General features: G+C 40.4%; 1 protein-coding gene across 1 annotated transcript; it reads left to right on the top strand.

Moving 5' to 3' along the window:
* The first annotated feature begins 1441 nt into the window (after positions 1 to 1441).
* Positions 1442 to 12677, top strand: TMEM237 (transmembrane protein 237). Its single transcript, XM_058421332.1, has 13 exons — positions 1442 to 1459; positions 2200 to 2231; positions 3177 to 3187; positions 3690 to 3746; positions 5048 to 5161; positions 5544 to 5658; positions 6213 to 6370; positions 6999 to 7122; positions 8071 to 8262; positions 9148 to 9221; positions 9699 to 9792; positions 10565 to 10686; positions 12218 to 12677. Exons 1-13 carry the CDS (start codon positions 1442 to 1444, stop codon positions 12283 to 12285), a joined length of 1179 nt encoding a protein of 392 aa, XP_058277315.1. The 3' UTR covers positions 12286 to 12677.
* The last annotated feature ends 5601 nt before the right edge of the window (positions 12678 to 18278 follow it).

Below are 18278 nucleotides of genomic sequence, written 5' to 3' on the forward strand. Positions count from 1 at the left end.
TTGGCCCGCCTGAGCGCTGTTGCTGAAGGGATGTGGCGGGGCGCTCCGGGGAGGCGGAGCTGAAGCGCGACGCGGGAGCGGAGCACCCTGGTAGCGGAGCGCCTTGGTAGCGCGGCTCCTACATGCCCGCTCCGCTCCCTGCTGCATCCCGCGGGGAGGGGGGGATGTAACCGGTTCTGCCCACCTTTGCTGCGGAAGAGAGCAAGCATTTCCTCGTTGTACTTTTTCATGTAAATCTATCAAAAGAAAATCTGCAAGGCTTTAACAAATCTGTAAAGGCTGCTTCAGTGTTTTTAAACATTCTGGACATTTAAACCTTTCCTTCTCAGCATCCTGCAGTGGACACCCGGGGAGTTGGGTAGTTTCGTTTTTCCCCCTGAGTTTCCAGGTGCGTCCCCACTGTCTTGTGGCCTGGCTCAGGTGTGCCAACACAGGGTTTGACCGAGGCAGCGACTGCCTGGTTTGTGGGAGTCTCTTGGTTTCGGGGGCACGTTAGAGCACTCAGTGGCTCTTCTGTCCGTAACAAAATGTCCATGGGGACCTGTCCCCAAACTCACCCTTCCTATGAACTTTGGCGTGAGTTACTTCAGGCTCTGTGAAACTGCAGATAGACCAAAGCTGATACCTCTGTGGCAGAGCTGGGGACTGTCACATAGATGGACAGATGAGTGTTCACGACCGGCTGCTTGCACGTGGTTTCCTGTGTTGCAAGAAATAAATGATGCAGAAATCAATGTACTTGCCAGTTGTTTTGTAGAGGGTAATAAAACAGAGAGGTACTACAGAGTACAGAATTATTACTGCATAGGCAGTGAATGCTATATAAAAGGTTTGTGGCTTTTGTTTGTTTTTAAGGTGTTTTTTGCTTTTAGTTTTTTTAAATACCAAGTATCTTAAATATTTAATATTTACTGCCATTAGAATGTTGGAAACAATAAAAGTAATGAGATCTGACCTTTACCAATATTTTTTCCGTTACGGTGCACCAATATAGTGTGACCAATCCCCACCAGTTTGCTGGGCGCCACTTACGGTGTGCAGTTCTCTACCTGAGTAAATGGCACTTGCTGTCAGTCTTCAGCACGGCCAAAATCCAAGTGAGAGATTTGAGGTCTAATCCCACAACCCTTCCTTGTATGAGGCGTCTCATTTGCTTTGGGTAAACAAACTGCTGTAAAATTTGTTAATAGGAAGCTGTACCAGCATGCAGCATCAAGGGTGTTTTAGTGCAAGTAACATTTGCTGCCGTTGAAGAACCTGCCTTTGTTTCAAAAGGGAGTAGCTCTGGGTCCTGACCCAGGGGCAGGAGGGTTCACATCCAGCTAATCCTGGCTGCCTGAAGTTTATTTTTAGTTCAGAATTAGCCGAGGTTCAATGTGAGCAGCGTGAGGGAGCATATACCAGTTCACAGTGCCTCTTTCAGGGAACGACTTCAAATGATATGGGAAAGAAACAAGTGGTAAGTTTGTGGATCCTTGAGTCTTACCAGTCTTACAGCCCTTTTTATTTCTGGTATCTGAATTTTCTGAGCTTGGGAAGTATTTCTTTGTGTATATTCTTTCAATATAATTGTGTAGTATAAAAGCTGAAAGTTAACTCCTTTTTCTAGATGAGAGAAAGGTATGAGCTCAGTTTCAGGTTATTATCAGGAAATACTTTTAGATTTTTGGTGTTTGACCTGCTGGTAAATATGTTCAATATTATATGGAAAAACAATATTTTATAATACTTAAAAGTGTTTTCATAAGTGAGCTTATTTCCTTTTATTGTTTTTATTATTGTTCTAAATTTACATCTTCATTAACAGAATGTACTCAGTCATGTTGAATACTATGTAATTATACTGAATGCATAAATTATTGCAATATTTTATATTTATTTAAATAGAATGGCTAATTAGCTTTCTAATGAAAGCGGTACCTTACATGAAAAGCGAAAATTATTGAAGCTGAAATGCAAGCTGTGCCTTGCACACAGAGGTAAGCTGTATGTTCCTACTGCAGTGCCCTTCATAACTCTGGTAAAGGCATATTATTCCAGCATCTTTTACATCATGCTTTTATGCTCCGTTTGGAATGTTTGGCCATTTAGGGGGCATACAGAGCAAAACATACCTTGGACGTCCTGGTCTGAAGCTGTTTTCTGAGAGGTGGTTTCGTACTGGCAGAAGTTGACTTTTGTCTCTCTCTTGTCTTTCAGTGCCCACCTCGTGCCCTTCCTCCAGTGCCAAGGTAAAATCATTGCATTCTGTGGAACTACTCATGATGCAGTACTGCAGATTTTGAAAATAATAACATCAGGAGAAATAAGTCTGATAAGCATCTGAGTAGTAAAATTGCTTATCTTACTAATTTATTGTCCCAAAATGCTTTACAAGGAATGTAAAGCATTTTAAAGTTTCATAGAAGCCAAGAAATTTTACCATGTTACCTCAGTTTTAATAGTCATGAGAGATAAACCCTCTAAAAACTTTTACACAAATACTCTAGTTTTAATGTCTAGTATCGTTTAATTGTTGTCTGTTTTAATCTCTTCTTCCTCTCTCTGTTTTAATCTCTTCTTCCTCTCTCTTTCTTTTAGTTTGTGTTCTTTAGTTTTTTGAATCACAAATCCTTTAAAACAGGAATTTCTGGAATTAGACTAGATATTCTTTAATAGGGATTAAGGTATCTATTAGTTTGATGTACTATAGGGGAAAAATTGGGCATTTTTTCAGTGTGAAAGGAAAAGCAATTATATAATTTTTATGAGATGGTACTTCAGAATTCCTTCAAAGTACCTGCAAGTAAATGTAATGTTTATGACTGTCGACAGATAGTGTCTTTTTAGTGATGTACAGGCTCAAATGTTTCATAACTTTTGTTGGTTTGTTATATACCAGGCAGTAAGACAAGTTTTAATTAGCCAGGTGATTAAAGCTTTTAATCTGATCCACAGCTAGCCAATCAAGAAATTGTGCATAGTCACCAACAAAGTGTTGAATCTTGCTGATTGCTTCATACCTTTAACCCTGTTATACACAACTGCTCATGAAGAGAGGTAGGGGGGAGATAAGGAAATTAACCATAAAATCAGCAGTGTGAATTTCACGGTTGTGAATTGTAATTGATTCAAAATTAACTTTCTTTTCATCTTTTTACACTGCTCATCAACAACTTTTCTTCTTCAACATGAAGTGGAAGCCAAGGTGAGTTATTAAAGAGAAGTACAAACATTGGTAGTACCTTTTGGTGCCACCCATTCTCTTTTGAAAGTTAGAACCTTGTACTTTTCCTAAATGCAGGCTGATTATTTAAACTGGATATCTGTGCGTTGTTAGAACTATTGTTTTTCTCTTCTCTCTTTCCTGTTTGCTATTTCCACCAGGGTAACTGAAATGTTGCCACTGTGCTTTAAACAAGAAGTTTATTTTTCAGAGCATTATTCAGAGTATTTCAGTTTATCACTTAACACGCATGCATGTGTGTATTAAGCCTTTGCTGCACATATGATTTCTTACCCTGTTTTCCTACCATCTTCTCTACTCCTCCTCCTTGTGTGAACTGGTGAATTGTCATCTAACCTGTAAAAACAAAGGATGTCACAACTTGTAAAATAGAATCTATTTCTTGCAGTAGGATGGCATTTAAAAAAAGAAAATGGAAGTTTCTCCTTGCTGTACACCCATACTTCTGTTTTATGTTATGCAGATGAAATTCCACTCAGTCGACCCAAAAAAAAGAAATCCAAAGGAAAGACTCCATTAGGTAAGGTCCTGCCAAGACTGAAAACTCTTCTTTTATTCCTGCAGTTTTTTCCTTTCTAACTTCTTTGCATAATTCATTAAATAGACATTTCCAGCTGTAAGCTGCTTATGGTGAATGTGTTAAGCACTTGAATTTTTGAATGAACTAAGATAAAACTCATTTAGCAGTCTGGTTCAATTTCAGTCCTTGGCCAAATAAAGTCACAAGTTAATCTCTCCATTATCACTGAAGGGTTGACTGTAGAAGATTATTAGTATGAGAGCTTTGTGTTTTTACAAGAAGCAGATCTGCAGAATAAACATATTGTTTTAAGCAAGATTGTAAGTCTGATCTATTTTGATAAAGCAGAACATGTTAATAGAATCTAGTGGATTTCTGTAACCGGCTGACTTGTGTCCATATAAAAGTTTGACAAGTAAACCTCCTTTATTTGCTTTAAAGTGAGGCCTCACTGACAGACCTTTAAATGCAACGAAGTAGAGCTGTTGCCAGCAGGATATCCTAAGGATTTTGTTTACTGTTGTTTCCAGTGAGCTGAAAGATGGTGTCAGGTACACCCTTTGCCATTAGTTTGCTGGTTAATTTTGCGTTTTTGCACAATAAAGGTTTATAAAAGGTGGGTAAACCTGAGTTTGAAGTGGAAACAAAGGTTCAGTTGTTACCATAAAAACTGCAGTCCTTGAGGGCGCTATTAAAAAAACAGGTGTGATATAAAATGGCGAAGTAATTTTTTCTTTCTGTATCTGATCATGCAAGTTGATGCTACTGCACTATAATACAAATTCATCTTAACCTCTCACGGAAATATAATTCCTCCGAAGTAATAATTCACCTCTCAGACTGGAGTAAATATCCTTCAGTGTATTTTTTCTGCCCCTTCTTTATTCTTGTGCTGTATGTTTAGCATTTAAATTTTCCTTTGACGTGATGCCTTTTTGCCTTAGCACATATCTGTGTGGATCACCTTTTCTTGGCTCATGCATTATAATCTTTGCACATAGAAAAGAGAGATATAGAGATGTAGTTCTTTCTGGTGATGGATTCTTTTCAGGCAGTCCTCTTCTGTATGCCCAAATGGGAATTGTGCTGCTTCTTGGATACTTAAATTTCCTCCTGAGCATGAAACTATTACAGTGAAATACCTTTGTCTATTTCTACTTCTCATCATTGATTCCCAACTCATGTATTTCCTATAGCCAATGTGTTTTCATCTCAGTTGTTGCTCAGCTGGGCAGCTTTCCCTTGCCTGTTTCTCAGTGGCTCTGAATTCAGGCTGCTGGGTCTTTTCCCGTGGTTTTCAGATGGCATTGTGCAAGCAGCGGTTCGTCGGCAGTCTGAGAGCAGCGAACCCCTGACTCCTGAACCTCCTGATGCCCCACCTCAAAGGAAGCGCAAGAAGAAGAAAGTACCTACTGGTACGTGAGATGGTTGTAGATGGGAAAGAGCAGTAAATAAAACTTGGGAACACAGAAATGTTACTGGAGGATGTGTATTTAGGTTTTACAGTAGTTAGCATTTCATGTGCTTTTTTACCTGAAACAGCTGAAAGTAATCTCTGGGTGAGTGGTATCTTAGAGTTTCACTTTCTGGTTTCAGATTTCATAAGGTACAAACCTCCATGAAAATAATAGATATACAGCTTTGAAAATTATATAATACTTTACGTCTTTCAAAGCTCAGATCATGACTTTTTTGGCCACTCTTTTTATATAATAACTATTTATGTATTTAGGTGAATATATTTCCATTTTTACGAAAGCTCTGAAACTTTTCTGTTGGTTTTTTTTTAACCTTCAGATTCTGAGACCTCTTTTACCCAGCAAAATGTGGCATCCCTGTTTCAGAACGGAAATGGCATGGATGTCCCTGAAGCTGAAGGAACAGTGAGCCGCAAACAGAGAAAAAGAACAAAGTGAGACAAAACTAGTATAGCTCATATTCTGGAATAAGAGTGAATATGGCTGAGGAGTACTTTACGTTATCTTTTGATAAAAATGTAAAATCTTGAAGCCCACAATACCATTCAGCCTGTGCACAGTTCTTTCCAGGGTTAAGATCTAACTTTTTTCACTTCTTTGTTCTGTGTATACCTGGATGCATCACAGCTCTAAATACATATTCATGAGCCTAATAGTTCAGTCACAGACACGAAAAAATTAGAATTTGGAACTGCTTTCTATCATTCTTACTATCTTAATTTTATGAAAGTTAGCTTCCCCCCCTCCCATTGTTCTAATATTTTCTAATAGTTAATCTCTTGATATGGAATTAGCCTTATGGTTTTAGTCAACTAACTCCATGAGAACTTTAGCCCTTAAAATTATAAAGGGGGTAATATTATACAGGTCATAGCCTGATGGGTTCTTCTCAGTCAAGTTAGACGTGTTAAATGTTTATAGGAGCCTCTGGATTTTACACGTTACCTCCTACTCTTTCTCTGTCCCACCATGTGTTCTGTCCCAGCAGGAAACCTCGGCCAGCCGAAGTGAGCTCCAATGAGCTGGAGGTGGAGGAGGAAGACATCATTGAAGATGAGCACAGAAAGAGCCCAGATCAGCAGCCAGTGTTTGCTGCTCCCACTGGAGTTAGCCAGCCTGTTAGCAAAGTGTTTGTTGAAAAAAATCGTGAGTTCATGTTGTGATTTAAGTAATTTAAGAACATTCTTGCAATTAGAAGAAGTGTTATTGTATCTGAAATCTAAATACTGTAGTATTGGGAAGAATTTTTTAAAAAGTTCTCCAAAACAAAAATTTGGAAATAAATACACATGATAACTTTTCAACGAAGAATGCTGGTGTTGCTGTGCTGCTAATACATTTGGTTCAATTTTTAAATTCTGTGGTGGGAGTGGAAGAGATTTCAGAGTACCCAGCTGAGCTTTTTTGACTTAATATTGTCACAGTGCCTTGAGAAGAAACTATTGCTTATAAAAAGTCTTTCCAGTGGAAGTTTTTTTGCAGGGAGTTTGTGTTTTTCTGTTGTTTTGTTTGGGGTTTTTTTTTGTCTCAGGAATAGTGAGTAATTTCCCAAAGTGCTTCGCACATTGTTAACTCCATAGCCTGATCCACCAGGATGCCTCACTCAGAGGCATCCTGTATTCAGTGTAAGCTGACAAAGGGCAGGAAGTGGGGAAAAGAAATTTTCTAATGAAAATTCTGATGCCTACAACTTTTTAACACTAATAAGCATTAATGTAGAAATGATGGTGAAAGGAAACAGAGCTCTCTAATACTGTTTTCCTTATCCTTTCAGGGCGTTTCCAGGCAGCTGACCGTGCAGAAGTGATTAAAACCACTGAAAATATCAATGTACTTCTGGATGTGAAGGCTTCATGGACCACTAGAGATGTTGCCCTCTCAGTGCACCGAAGTTTCAGGTGAAAAATAAATGTTCGGATGTAAATAAACATAAATCAGGGGTTTGGTTTGGGGTTTTTTCTCCCTGAAAATTAGTATGTTTCCTTTGTATTTCTCATGTATTTTTACTTCTTTTGGATATTCCGAATAAATGATGGTTCAGGAATCAACAGGCATAAAGTCCTCTAGCTTTCAGTATTTGTTGTCAAGTTTATGTATTTCTAGTTTAGACATCACATGTGAAATACAGCTTATAAAAAGAATAACCAAGAAAGCCAAATTGCAAAGATTCAGACAAATAGCAAGAGACTGAGCTGATAACCAAAACATTAGTCACCTACAGAAATGTGTTAGAAAATAAGACTTGACCCATCATGTGTATCACCAGAATAAAAATACATTAATTCAGACAGTTGTCAAAGAAAAATCCTGATTGGTGGGAAAGAGGGAGGAGTGAAATTGCACTGGGGGAATAAGCTTGCACATAATAGCAAGCTTTTTTAATATGCAGTTGTGTTGTTATAGAGGATGGGAAGATAACAGCCATTTTCTTCTGTGGTATGTTTTAGCTGGAACCCTGGGCTTCCTGCTCAAGCTTTTCCTTAGCAACGTAGATATTGAAAAGATTGCCTTGGGAACAAGTTAGAACATTGTGTAAGTGTAAGGGACAGTGATCTTGGGAAACTACAGGCAGCTACAAGTGAAAGTATTTGATGCCTGTGGCTGTAATGAAGGGAAGGCAAAACATCGTAGTTTTCTTTAAGTGCTCAGGTTCTGGTGCAGTCTGGTGTGATGGGAGGAAACAGAACTCTTGCTTAGAATTTTTTAAACTAGATAAGACAAAGCACTCAGAGACAATCTGTGAAAGGCCTTGAAAAGCAGTTTTGAACAGATGGATTCATAGGCCTTTTCTATCTATAGCGAATTCAAGATGTTAAAACTGATCTAATGCCCTTTCCTCCATTCAGGGTGTTTGGCCTCTTCACCCATGGCTTCCTTGCTGGTTATGCCGTATGGAACATCGTGGTTATCTACATTTTGGCAGGAAATGAGCTTTCCATGGTTTCTAACCTGCTTGAGCAGTATAAGACAATAGCATACCCAGCTCAGAGTTTGTTCTATTTTTTGCTGTCTATCAGTACAGTCTCAGCCTTTGACAGGTAAAACATATTTGTATTTGAAAAGTGTATATATATAATTTGTGTATATGATGTTCCTATCTCCTTTCTATGGCATATTTTGATTTGCTGTTGATGATTTAATTGATATACTCAACAGGAGGGGTGTACTTGTGCATCCAGACCTTTGGTACTCATTTCTGTCTGGTGTTTGCACCCTGCTTCAATTGATGCTGTTTGTGGGATCAGGAGGTGAAACAAATGTATGAGTTGACCTGGTTTTTTGACTGTGAAGAGGGGTGGAAAACAACAAATGTTTCTACCAGGTTCACTTTTCATATGAATACATTGCCTAGTCAGGATTGAAACACAGCTGAGTAAACAGTTGTCCTGGCTTAGCTGGGGCTTCTGCATTACAGATTAAGAGTGGGAGTGAAAAGACAGAAGCTGAAAAAAGATCATTAACTAGACTAGATTCATGGATGTTACAAATGTTTCTTTTAGTTACAGGTAGGATGAGCCAGGGGAGGAGTTGGTGCTATGAAAAAAAAAAAAAGTGACTTTTTTTTCCCTGCAAGGATGGCAGGGAGAAGTCCCAAGTTACTCACGTTTGCTCTAAGCAGTGGAAGCAGTTACATTAGCATGGACACTGAACTGGTTGGCAAGGCTTAGAGGGGACAGATGTCCCCAGGTTCTCCCTGTTTCAGAAAGGTCTGCGTGTGAAACCTCATGGAACATCCTCCTTTATTTTGGGACTGGCATAATGGGGACCACTGCCACATGTGTGTGATAGAGGTGTATATTAAGGCACTGTTACAGAGGCAGAAAAAATACCTTGCAAAAAGTAAAAGAACAACAGAATACTGTTAGAGGAACAATATCATTGTCTTACTGGGCTGGGTTAATAACTCTTGATTTTGTTATCAGGATTGATCTGGCAAAAGCATCAGTTGCACTGAGGGGCTTTCTTACCCTAGACCCAGCAGCACTAGCTTCTTTCTGTAAGTATTTTGAAGTGGATAGGAAGCTGTCCAGAAAATATGGTAAATGGAAAACTCCTTTGTACTCTTTTTAATGAAATCTTCCTCCCAGGTTAATTTCTGCTTTAGAATAAATGTCTTGCTCAGTAGTTGATAACAGCAAAGGCCATAAACACTTAGTTCCATATTTTTTAAAGCATTTGCAATACTAGCATTAGTGGGGCTGTTAGTGAGATAGTTCTTTTTCCATTTCTGAATATAGAACACAAACCTAAGAAAAAAACAAGATGCAAGCTTTGATGTAGCTCATCGAAGGCAAAAGTGCAGAAACCGGATTTTGATAGGTCAGGGGAATGTTAAAGCAAAGAGAATGAATTAAAGCAGACTGATTGGAGGTAGTAGAGTGAAAGGAAAGAAAATGTAGTGATTAGTACCATGTCATGATGAGACAGCATTTTGGGAGTTTATATCTGACACTACTAATTCCATTTCTTCCAGTGTACTTTGCTGCTCTTATCTTATCCTTAAGCCAGCAGATGACATGTGACAGAATCAACCTCTACACGCCACCTTCGGAAAATGGCAGTATCTGGTAGGAAACAAGGAACCACTTCTGTAAATTACATCTCACTTAGGGACCCTTGTCAAAGTGGCAGATAAAAGATGTTGTACAAGATATGTTAAAAAGTATTGATGAAGTGTTTTTTTTCTGAACCTGCCTTTGAGCTTGTTCTGAATATTTCATATTTTCACTGAAAAATAAAAGCTCAAGGATGAGTTTGGTCATGTTGTTTCCAAATCCGTTATACCTCAAACAAGGGTTGGAATGATCCTGGCAATGTCATCTGGCAGGAACCTTAAGAATCTCTTTTGCTTGAGAGTAGAACCCTACTGGGGTAACTAATTTTGGGTTCAAGGGCAGGACATTCTGTAGACAATCAACACTGTTTTTGAAGGAGTCTGCCACAGGATGCATGGGCTTAGCAGACACAGCTGGCATTTAAATATAAACAATCAATCCATGTTAGGTGATCCCATCCAAGACTGTTACTTTCTGGAGTACCTATTAATGGACTCAAATTCTGGTAGGACGAAATTTTAAAGTAAACCAGGAGAAGTAGAACAAAAGCATTTATATAAAAATTTGGTGGTTTGGGCAGTTAGTTTTTGCGGGAGGTGGAGGTTTAGGGTTTCTGTGGTCTCTGGTAATTGTTCTCTTTACCAGGCCTTTGCGATGCGAGACCATCATGATGGCTCTCTTTTCACATCTGGCCTAGCAAACTTGGTTTGATGTTTTTCTGTTGCAATTATTATTGTAACTCCTGTGCACCAATGATGACTGCTGTTTGATGTGTCTTTCTCAGGACTGCAGGTACAGAGGCAGAAATTGTTCATTCGTGGGTTGTGGTCAATCTCGTAGTGTCTATTCTAGTTGGGACAAGTTGGATCTTCTTAAGTTCCCGACCAGAGCTAGACCACAGTGAAGGTAGGAAACATTAATAGGCAAAATATTGTTTATTCAGATTGTTGGTTGTTTTTATCTGCTGTGCTCTGCATTTGATGTTCAAGAATAGTCCTGAGAAATTTTGTGACTGAGGAAAAACAAGTATTTCCTAGCAAGTTTTCACGGCAAATGCTTCTTAGGATGCTGGTGTCTGTGTTTGGTATTATAAACATTAATTTAAAAAGAAAAGCTTTCTTTGTCCTGTCTGAAGCAACATCAATTTTGAAACATTACAGAATGTCTCTTTTCAATGGAGAGAAAAATATTTTAAAATACTTTAACAGTATTTTAAATATTTTAAGTGTATTTATTCTACTTGTGTCTTAGAAAATTAATGTTTAATTAATGTAACTAACGTTATTAATGTTCCTTCTGCAAGTGTTAAATGGGTTACAAGTTCAATAGTATTTTCAACACATCATTGCAGTAGTTTTGGGAACTCCCTAGCTTTGAGAAGTCAGATTTGTGCTTGCAGAACAGGAGTTCAGATGAGGTCTGCTTGTGCTGGTCCAGGCTGGAGGAGGGGGAAGCAAGTTCTTCTTATAGAAGAAACTTGGCTAGAAACTGGGCCCTCTTCCTTTTGTGTTCCACCTGGGATCCAAAAGGTGTGTCCTAACTCAGCATTCCTGCCAAGTGCATGCAGCCTGTCACTTGAAGGTATGCTGTACATAAAAATCCCGTTTCAACCTAAAAGTCCAAAGGTATCCTAAGAACACCATGAACTGAAGCACAGATTTGTGTTTGGGAGGCTAAGGATTCAACATGCCTCTTCAAATTACTTTTCAATTTTAATGGATGGGTGTCCTTATTTCAGCTGGCTTCAGTTACTGTTTATTTCTAATAAATAATACAGTGTGTTAAAAAACTTCAAACAACTAAGTGGCAGCCTTTACAGTCCTCAATGATAAAATTTATAATAGATGCTTAAGTCATATTTAAAACCCGTAAGTAATAAAAACTTCGTCAAGGAATTCAGTGGCAGAATTTTACTCAGGTTTTGATTAAATTTTTTTATACTTACATGTGCCCACTAAGATTGGAAAACCACTTTGGAAATTTCTACAAAGAAATTCGTTAGTACTTACTCCAAATAGCAGAGAAAATTTAGTCTGCTCAGGAAGGGGTACGCTGACTTAACACTGTGAGACACAGAGCAAAGACTTCTAAACATGAACAAGTCTCTAAACAGAAGTCTTCCTTCCTCAGTCTGACACTCTCAAAATTTTAACAATCCCTCAGTCTAATTCAGACTTGTGTTTCAGTGTCCAAATTGAATGCACCATGGCACTGCACATGATCAATTGCTAACATTCTCACCAATTCTGTCAATTTGGGAAGCAGCAATAGTTTTCTAAAAACATTGGTGGCCCTTGCCATTGCTGAGTTGTTGATGCTATGATTGGTATGAAAAGCAGGAGGCTTGGAGGAACGCCAGGGTACTTTTCAGGAATAATGGAATTGTATTCAGGTAAAAGTTTCCGAAGAAAACATAATTCTTTTCTTTCCTTTTTAGAATTGATGTTTCATTCTGAAATTGAGGAATTTCCTCCCCAAGATATCATACCCAGAGTCCAGCCATAATGTGGAACAAGAATCTGCACATATTGTAGCTATGACTGATGGCTCAACATGTTGTGTATTATAGCTATGTATTATAATTTTCATAAAGAAAAAAAGTATTTTTATATTGTATATATTTAATGTCAATCTTTTTATGTATGTTACAGTTTCCAAATGTGATTGAAAACTTTTATACTTCTGCTTTTTATTTTACAAAGTAGATTATCCCTAGTGCATAAAGTCAAGGTGATTTTGTAAATACTGCTCCCTACATAGCCAAAGACACTAGAGGGATGCAGAAGATCAGGTGTTCAGTGCTTTTTTGACCGCTGTACAGTCTTCAACAACCTGCTTTTGTTACTAATGCAAAGAGCAGTTAGCTTATCTGATTTGGTTAAACATTTTATAGAGATGAAAAAAAAATCTTTCAACAAAAGTAGTCTAAGGAAAATTTATACCAAAGCAGAGTTAGGAAACATAAACCCTGCCAAGTCAGTAATCTTAAAGTAATCTACATTGATTTGTCATAAAATATTTTTCTAGAATAAAGGATTAAATTGACAGGGATTTTGTTTAATAATCCATAAAAGAGGTCACATTTTTTATCTTCATTTAGTTCTCTTGACAAAAATCTTGTTGATAACAAGTTCTTACAGGCTGATGTAGATACAAAACAAAGAAGTTTTAACGTTGCAACATTTTGTCAGTTAAATACACGTTCTCATCAAGCAGGGTGTTTTTGTGCTGCCAGCAGGATGTATCCGTGTCCTGTAACTTCTCAACAGTCAGGAAGCCTATCTGTTCCAAAGCCACTCACAAGAATAGTGTTCTGATTTCTCCTTATCTGGTATGGGAAGGGCATTTTATTCACTGCTCTTTCTAAACAAACTTGGATTTCATAGATTTTAAAAATGTTCCTACTCCCACCTATTTTGATGGAGATTGTTTTCTGCCAAATTGTTGTTTTGTGTTAGGATAGAATGGGGAACTTCTTCCTAAAATTACAAGAAAATGCTCATTAAATCAACCCAAAAATTCTGCAGCAACCCATCCTCTATGCAGTGACAGACTAGTAATTGTGGCAGGTGATGGGTTTTGCTGACAAGAAGCAACATTCTTTTTTCTTTTTATTAAAGTGGCAAAATGAAAGCATTGCAGATGTGAATAAATACAGATATATTGCAGGATGAACAATCTCCTCAGCAGACACAGACAAGGTCTAGTTTGAAAACCATTTATCAAGAAAATACCACCTAAAGTCCAAAACTTGTTTGTATGTGTTACTTAGCGTATATTGATTTTGCCTTTTTTGATTTAATGCGTGTGTCTGTCTATAGGTGGTTGTAAAATGGGTGCACTTGTCAAAGTTCACTGAAGAATTACTCAATTTTTTAGTAGTGAAATTAAGAGTAGCCATATAAGACTTGAAAGGAAATGTCAAAGAGCTTTCAATGCTTTCTGTGCTAACTGTGTGCTGTTAACCTGAGTTGCTTCAAAACAAACATGGGAACGTGAATAACTAGTGCTGTTGCTGCCCTGATGAGGGCTTATGTTCTCTTGTGTCCATTCGGCAAATTTAAGTTATTCAAAACGCCAGTGTTCATGACACCTTTTCAATGCTGTGGTAATCGTGGCAGGAAGGAAAAAGACATCTGCAAGAATTAAAGGATGTTCCACAGCTGTCGGCTGCATTCAGTTTGCTATGGGAAGGAGCCCTTAGCCTCTTTTGTAAATTGTTGTGGCTCTTGTGTCTGTATTTTTATAAAAGTAGAGGTAAATTATGGCTGGCACTGCAAGTGTACATTAACATTCAGGGTGCTGGTCTCCTTCAGTTGTGCCCTGGATGTTCTTGCCATGAGCTGGCTGTAAGAGATGAGGGATGAGACAGGAAGTGTTCCCATACAGTTTGCCACCACACTTTTCTCCTGATGTTGTGTGTTTGCTTGCAGAGTCACTGACCTGAAGATGAGATTATTAATGGCTGCACGGCTTTTCTTTCATCTTGGTATGGTCAGAAGTATAATTTTGCCCATAAAATACAGAGCTCAGCAGAAGTGTGCCAAGGCATCACATCAGTACAGGAAAAACTTGGATAACATCATTGCTTGATTTCTGATATTTACACTAGGAACTGGCCTTCCAACTATCCCTTAAGACAAAGTGATGCCAGCCAAGACCCAGATTCATTCTTATTGTGAAATATAGTTGTTTGATATGGTTGAGCAGGGATTGAATTAATGAACTTAACATGATGAGTATTTCAAGCCAAGCTTGCCTTTCTAGTGTATATTTGTAGGAGGGTCTGAGTATATCCATATTTAAATTAATGAGTTTTGAGGTTGCCATATAAATAGCACAATAAACAGTTATCTGCTTATATTATCTAATATAATTATCTATTATATAATATCTATTTTATGAAATACTTTTCATTCCATTAAGCCTCACAGTGGAATATGAATTTAAGTGAGCTCTTTATTTAGTTTCTTGGAAAGTCTCAGAACAAGTTTACAAAATAGATGTTTAATTATAGAACATGCAATATTTGTAGAAGCCTTAACTGAAATGTCTTTGTGCATTTCCGTATCGTTGTTTTTAATGCATTTGCGGTAATGAAAAAAAGTTTTCTGATATGTCGGTGCCAAGTTCTTGTTTTTACATATATGAAACAATTAAACAATTGCTGTAAACTAGTTAGAAATTATGGTACTGCTTTTTCTTGTTTCCAGTTGTTCTGTCTGTTTAAAATAAATCAGGCTACCGGAGGATTTGGGATGGGAGGCTGAGGGAGCGTCTGGGGCTGCTCCGGGCTTGGGTGGAAAAAGCCTCACGTAGCCTGATCAGAGGCTGGACTCCAAAGCTGAATTGTTTTAATTACTTAAATTGTTCTAGTCATTTATATTTGGTTAATTTCAACTTGGTTTAAACATTAGTCTCTCAAGGCAGTTTTCTCAACATGAAGCCAGGTGACATTAATTTGTAGAGTGTTTTTTTTAAAAGTAGTTTTGATATTGCTGAGGTAAACTTTAGGAGCGTTATGATTGAGAATTACTTGCTTGCATATTTCCATCAGAATTAATTTAAATGACTGAAGACTTTGGGACATCAGAGAAAACCATCAGGTTAATACCCACAGCTTAAGTCTAAGCCTTACCTGTCTCTTCCTTTTTCCTCACAGCGGTGTGGAAGGTGTTACTGCATTCCTCAGGGCGGCTGTGCTTGAAACTACTGTGGAGGTCTACAGACACTTGCAGAAAGACTTTTCCCTGAGTGTTAGTTTTGTACTGTGCCCCCAGGGCTGCTCGCTCCCTCAACGGAGGGCAGAGAGGGCTCCCAGCCTCCCGCCTGAAACCCGCCGGTTGCTGCTTCTGGGAAAAGGTGCTTTAGGAGGGTTTTTTTTTTTCTCTTCCGTGTGTCGCCCTCCCGTCTCCGGTGAGTTTATTTGCCGAGCAGCTTGTCCGCCCCGCTCCCCTCAGCCCTGCCCGCCCCGCTCCCCTCAGCCCCGCTCCCCCCTCTCCCCTCAGCCCTGCCCGCCCCGCTCCCCTCAGCCCTGCCCGCCCCGCTCCCCTCAGCCCCGCTCCCCCCTCTCCCCTCAGCCCTTCCCGCCCCGCTCCCCCCGCTCCCCTCAGCCCTGCCCGCCCCGCTCCCCCCGCTCCCCTCAGCCCTGCCCGCCCCGCTCCCCCCGCTCCCCTCAGCCCTGCCCGCCCCGCTCCCCTCAGCCCCGCTCCCCCCGCTCCCCTCAGCCCTGCCCGCCCCGCTCCCCCCGCTCCCCTCAGCCCTGCCCGCCCCGCTCCCCCCGCTCCCCTCAGCCCTGCCCGCCCCGCTACCCCGCTCCCCTCACTCCCCTCAGCCCTGCCCGCCCCGCTCCCCCCGCTCCCCTCAGCCCTGCCCGCCCCGCTCCCCTCAGCCCTGCCCGCCCCGCTCCCCTCGCTCCCCTCAGCCCTGCCCGCCCCGCTCCCCTCAGCCCTGCCCGCCCCGCTACCCCGCTCCCCTCAGCCCTGCCCGCCCCGCTCCCCCCGCTCCCCTCAGCCCTGCCCGCCCCGCTCCCCCCGCTCCCCCCCGCTCCCCTCAGCCCTGCCCGCCCCGCTCCCCTCGCTCCCCTCAGCCCTGCCCGCCCCGCTACCCCGCTCCCCTCAGCCCTGCCCGCCCCGCTCCCCCCGCTCCCCCCTCAGCCCTGCCCGCCCCGCTACCCCGCTCCCCTCAGCCCTGCCCGCCCCGCTCCCCCCGCTCCCCTCAGCCGTTTTCCCGCCCTGCCCTCGCGCCGCGCGGGCAGCGGTAACGGCCGCCAGGGGGCGGTGGCGGGGCCGCCATGTCGGTCTCGGCCTGAGGGAAGCGGTCGCGCAGCCATCGGGCGGTGATCTGGGACAATGCGATCTGTGTGGGAAACTCAGTCAAAAAGGAAAAATACACGTGCTCCTACACATGAACCAAACTGTTCGCTTTAATAATTCAGTATTTGAAATATTTGAAATTCATGTAACCTTTTCTTCTAACTGTGGAAGTTGTAGAGCCCTCCCTAGCTGAGAATTAATTCCCTGTGCAGTTTGCCCGTACTGTATTCAGTAAAATAGCTGTGAGAGCACGGCCATTCAGATGGACACAGGCAGGCCTCCAAGAGTGATACAGACACAAAAAGCAAGATCTTCTCGCGGATAAAAATCCACACCCACTGCCAGATGTAACAGTTAATCCCCATAGTGAAAATAAACAGATAAATGTCCTTTGGAGGGGTGAGGGGGACCTTCTCCACCCCTTCTCACCCCAACAAACAGAACTCAAACCAAAACTCAAAACAACCCCCCCAAAAAATCCCGAACAACAACCACTTCTGGGGGAAAAAAAAAAAAAAACCACAAACCAAAAAAACCCCACCAACACTGTAAAATTCTTCAGTTTTAAATGTTTGTGATGCTGACATTTACGCAGAGAACCTTTGTAGGCTGTGGCTCACCAAACTGCCCAAAATGTGTCAATTTACAAGTCCAGCATAAGGAAAAGTTGCCAAAAAATTCCTGACTGGAAATGAAAAGAGAAACAATGCACAGAAACGTGTATATAGGTAACTAATTTATAGGGTTGTTTTCATCTGGGAATTATGGAGGATTCCACAGGCACCTGTTTAAACCTAATATTCTTTCCTTCATCCTATCTCAAGTTTCTGGATAGATTTAATTATGTTAAATACCAAATGTTATTCTGCTGCAAGGTTATTAGTAGACCACCTCAATTTTCAGTGGTTTCTTTTTTTATAAGCTCAAGTTTTTGCTTGTCTGATACATCCAATTGTTTCATTTCATAATATGGTTCTTATAGTCCTTTGAGGTCTTTGCTGTAATGTGTACTGTTTCCGAATTTTAGTAGTTTTTCCTCATTCATACAGGATAGGGATGGCCATCATTAGGACAGGTCATTACTGCTACCTTAGCTGTTTCACAGGTTTATTAGACAAGCTAATATACTTCAGGGAAGTTACTTAACAGCATTAAAGGCAGGGTATATAAGTCACCTCCTTTGGTACCTGCCTCTTGTCAAGAGAGGTTCAGGACAATATTTTTCAAGCGCTTTCCTGTATTTTTACCAATCCTCCAGCTTAAAAACAACCTTGATAGCACTTGAAGAGAAGGAGAGGGGTAGGGAAAAGAGAGAGGTCAGGTAAAACTCCATAATTAAAAAAAAAAATCTGTTCATGAAACAGAAGAAACTGTTCCCTCTTCAATGGGTATTTGTTGCATTGAGATGCTTTAAAGTGAGGAATTCATGTATCAGAGCAAGTTGATTCTGAGTAGATTACTTTTTTTTTCTGTGTTCATCCATTCAGTCATTCACAAATTGCTGCGGTATCAGACCAAGACAGTGAGACACTCAACAGCATTGAGCATATATTCAGGATAATGTTAATTAACAGACGTTTTCTATTATACAGGTATTTATTTTACATACTGCTAAATTGCTAACATAATGAAAGGTTGCTGCAAAAAAAATCACTTTTCACAAGTATTTCAAAAGGAACCAGG

Source organism: Hirundo rustica, chromosome 7 (genome assembly GCF_015227805.2).
Source record: "Hirundo rustica isolate bHirRus1 chromosome 7, bHirRus1.pri.v3, whole genome shotgun sequence".
Taxonomy (NCBI): domain Eukaryota; kingdom Metazoa; phylum Chordata; class Aves; order Passeriformes; family Hirundinidae; genus Hirundo; species Hirundo rustica.

Excerpts from the sequence above, each read along its gene's own strand:
- TMEM237 (XM_058421332.1), top strand. Across the intron at positions 5,162-5,543 it reads GAAGAAGAAAGTACCTACTG|ATTCTGAGACCTCTTTTACC; the intron begins GTACGTGAGATG and ends TTTAACCTTCAG. Across the intron at positions 8,263-9,147 it reads ACAGTCTCAGCCTTTGACAG|GATTGATCTGGCAAAAGCAT; the intron begins GTAAAACATATT and ends TTTTGTTATCAG.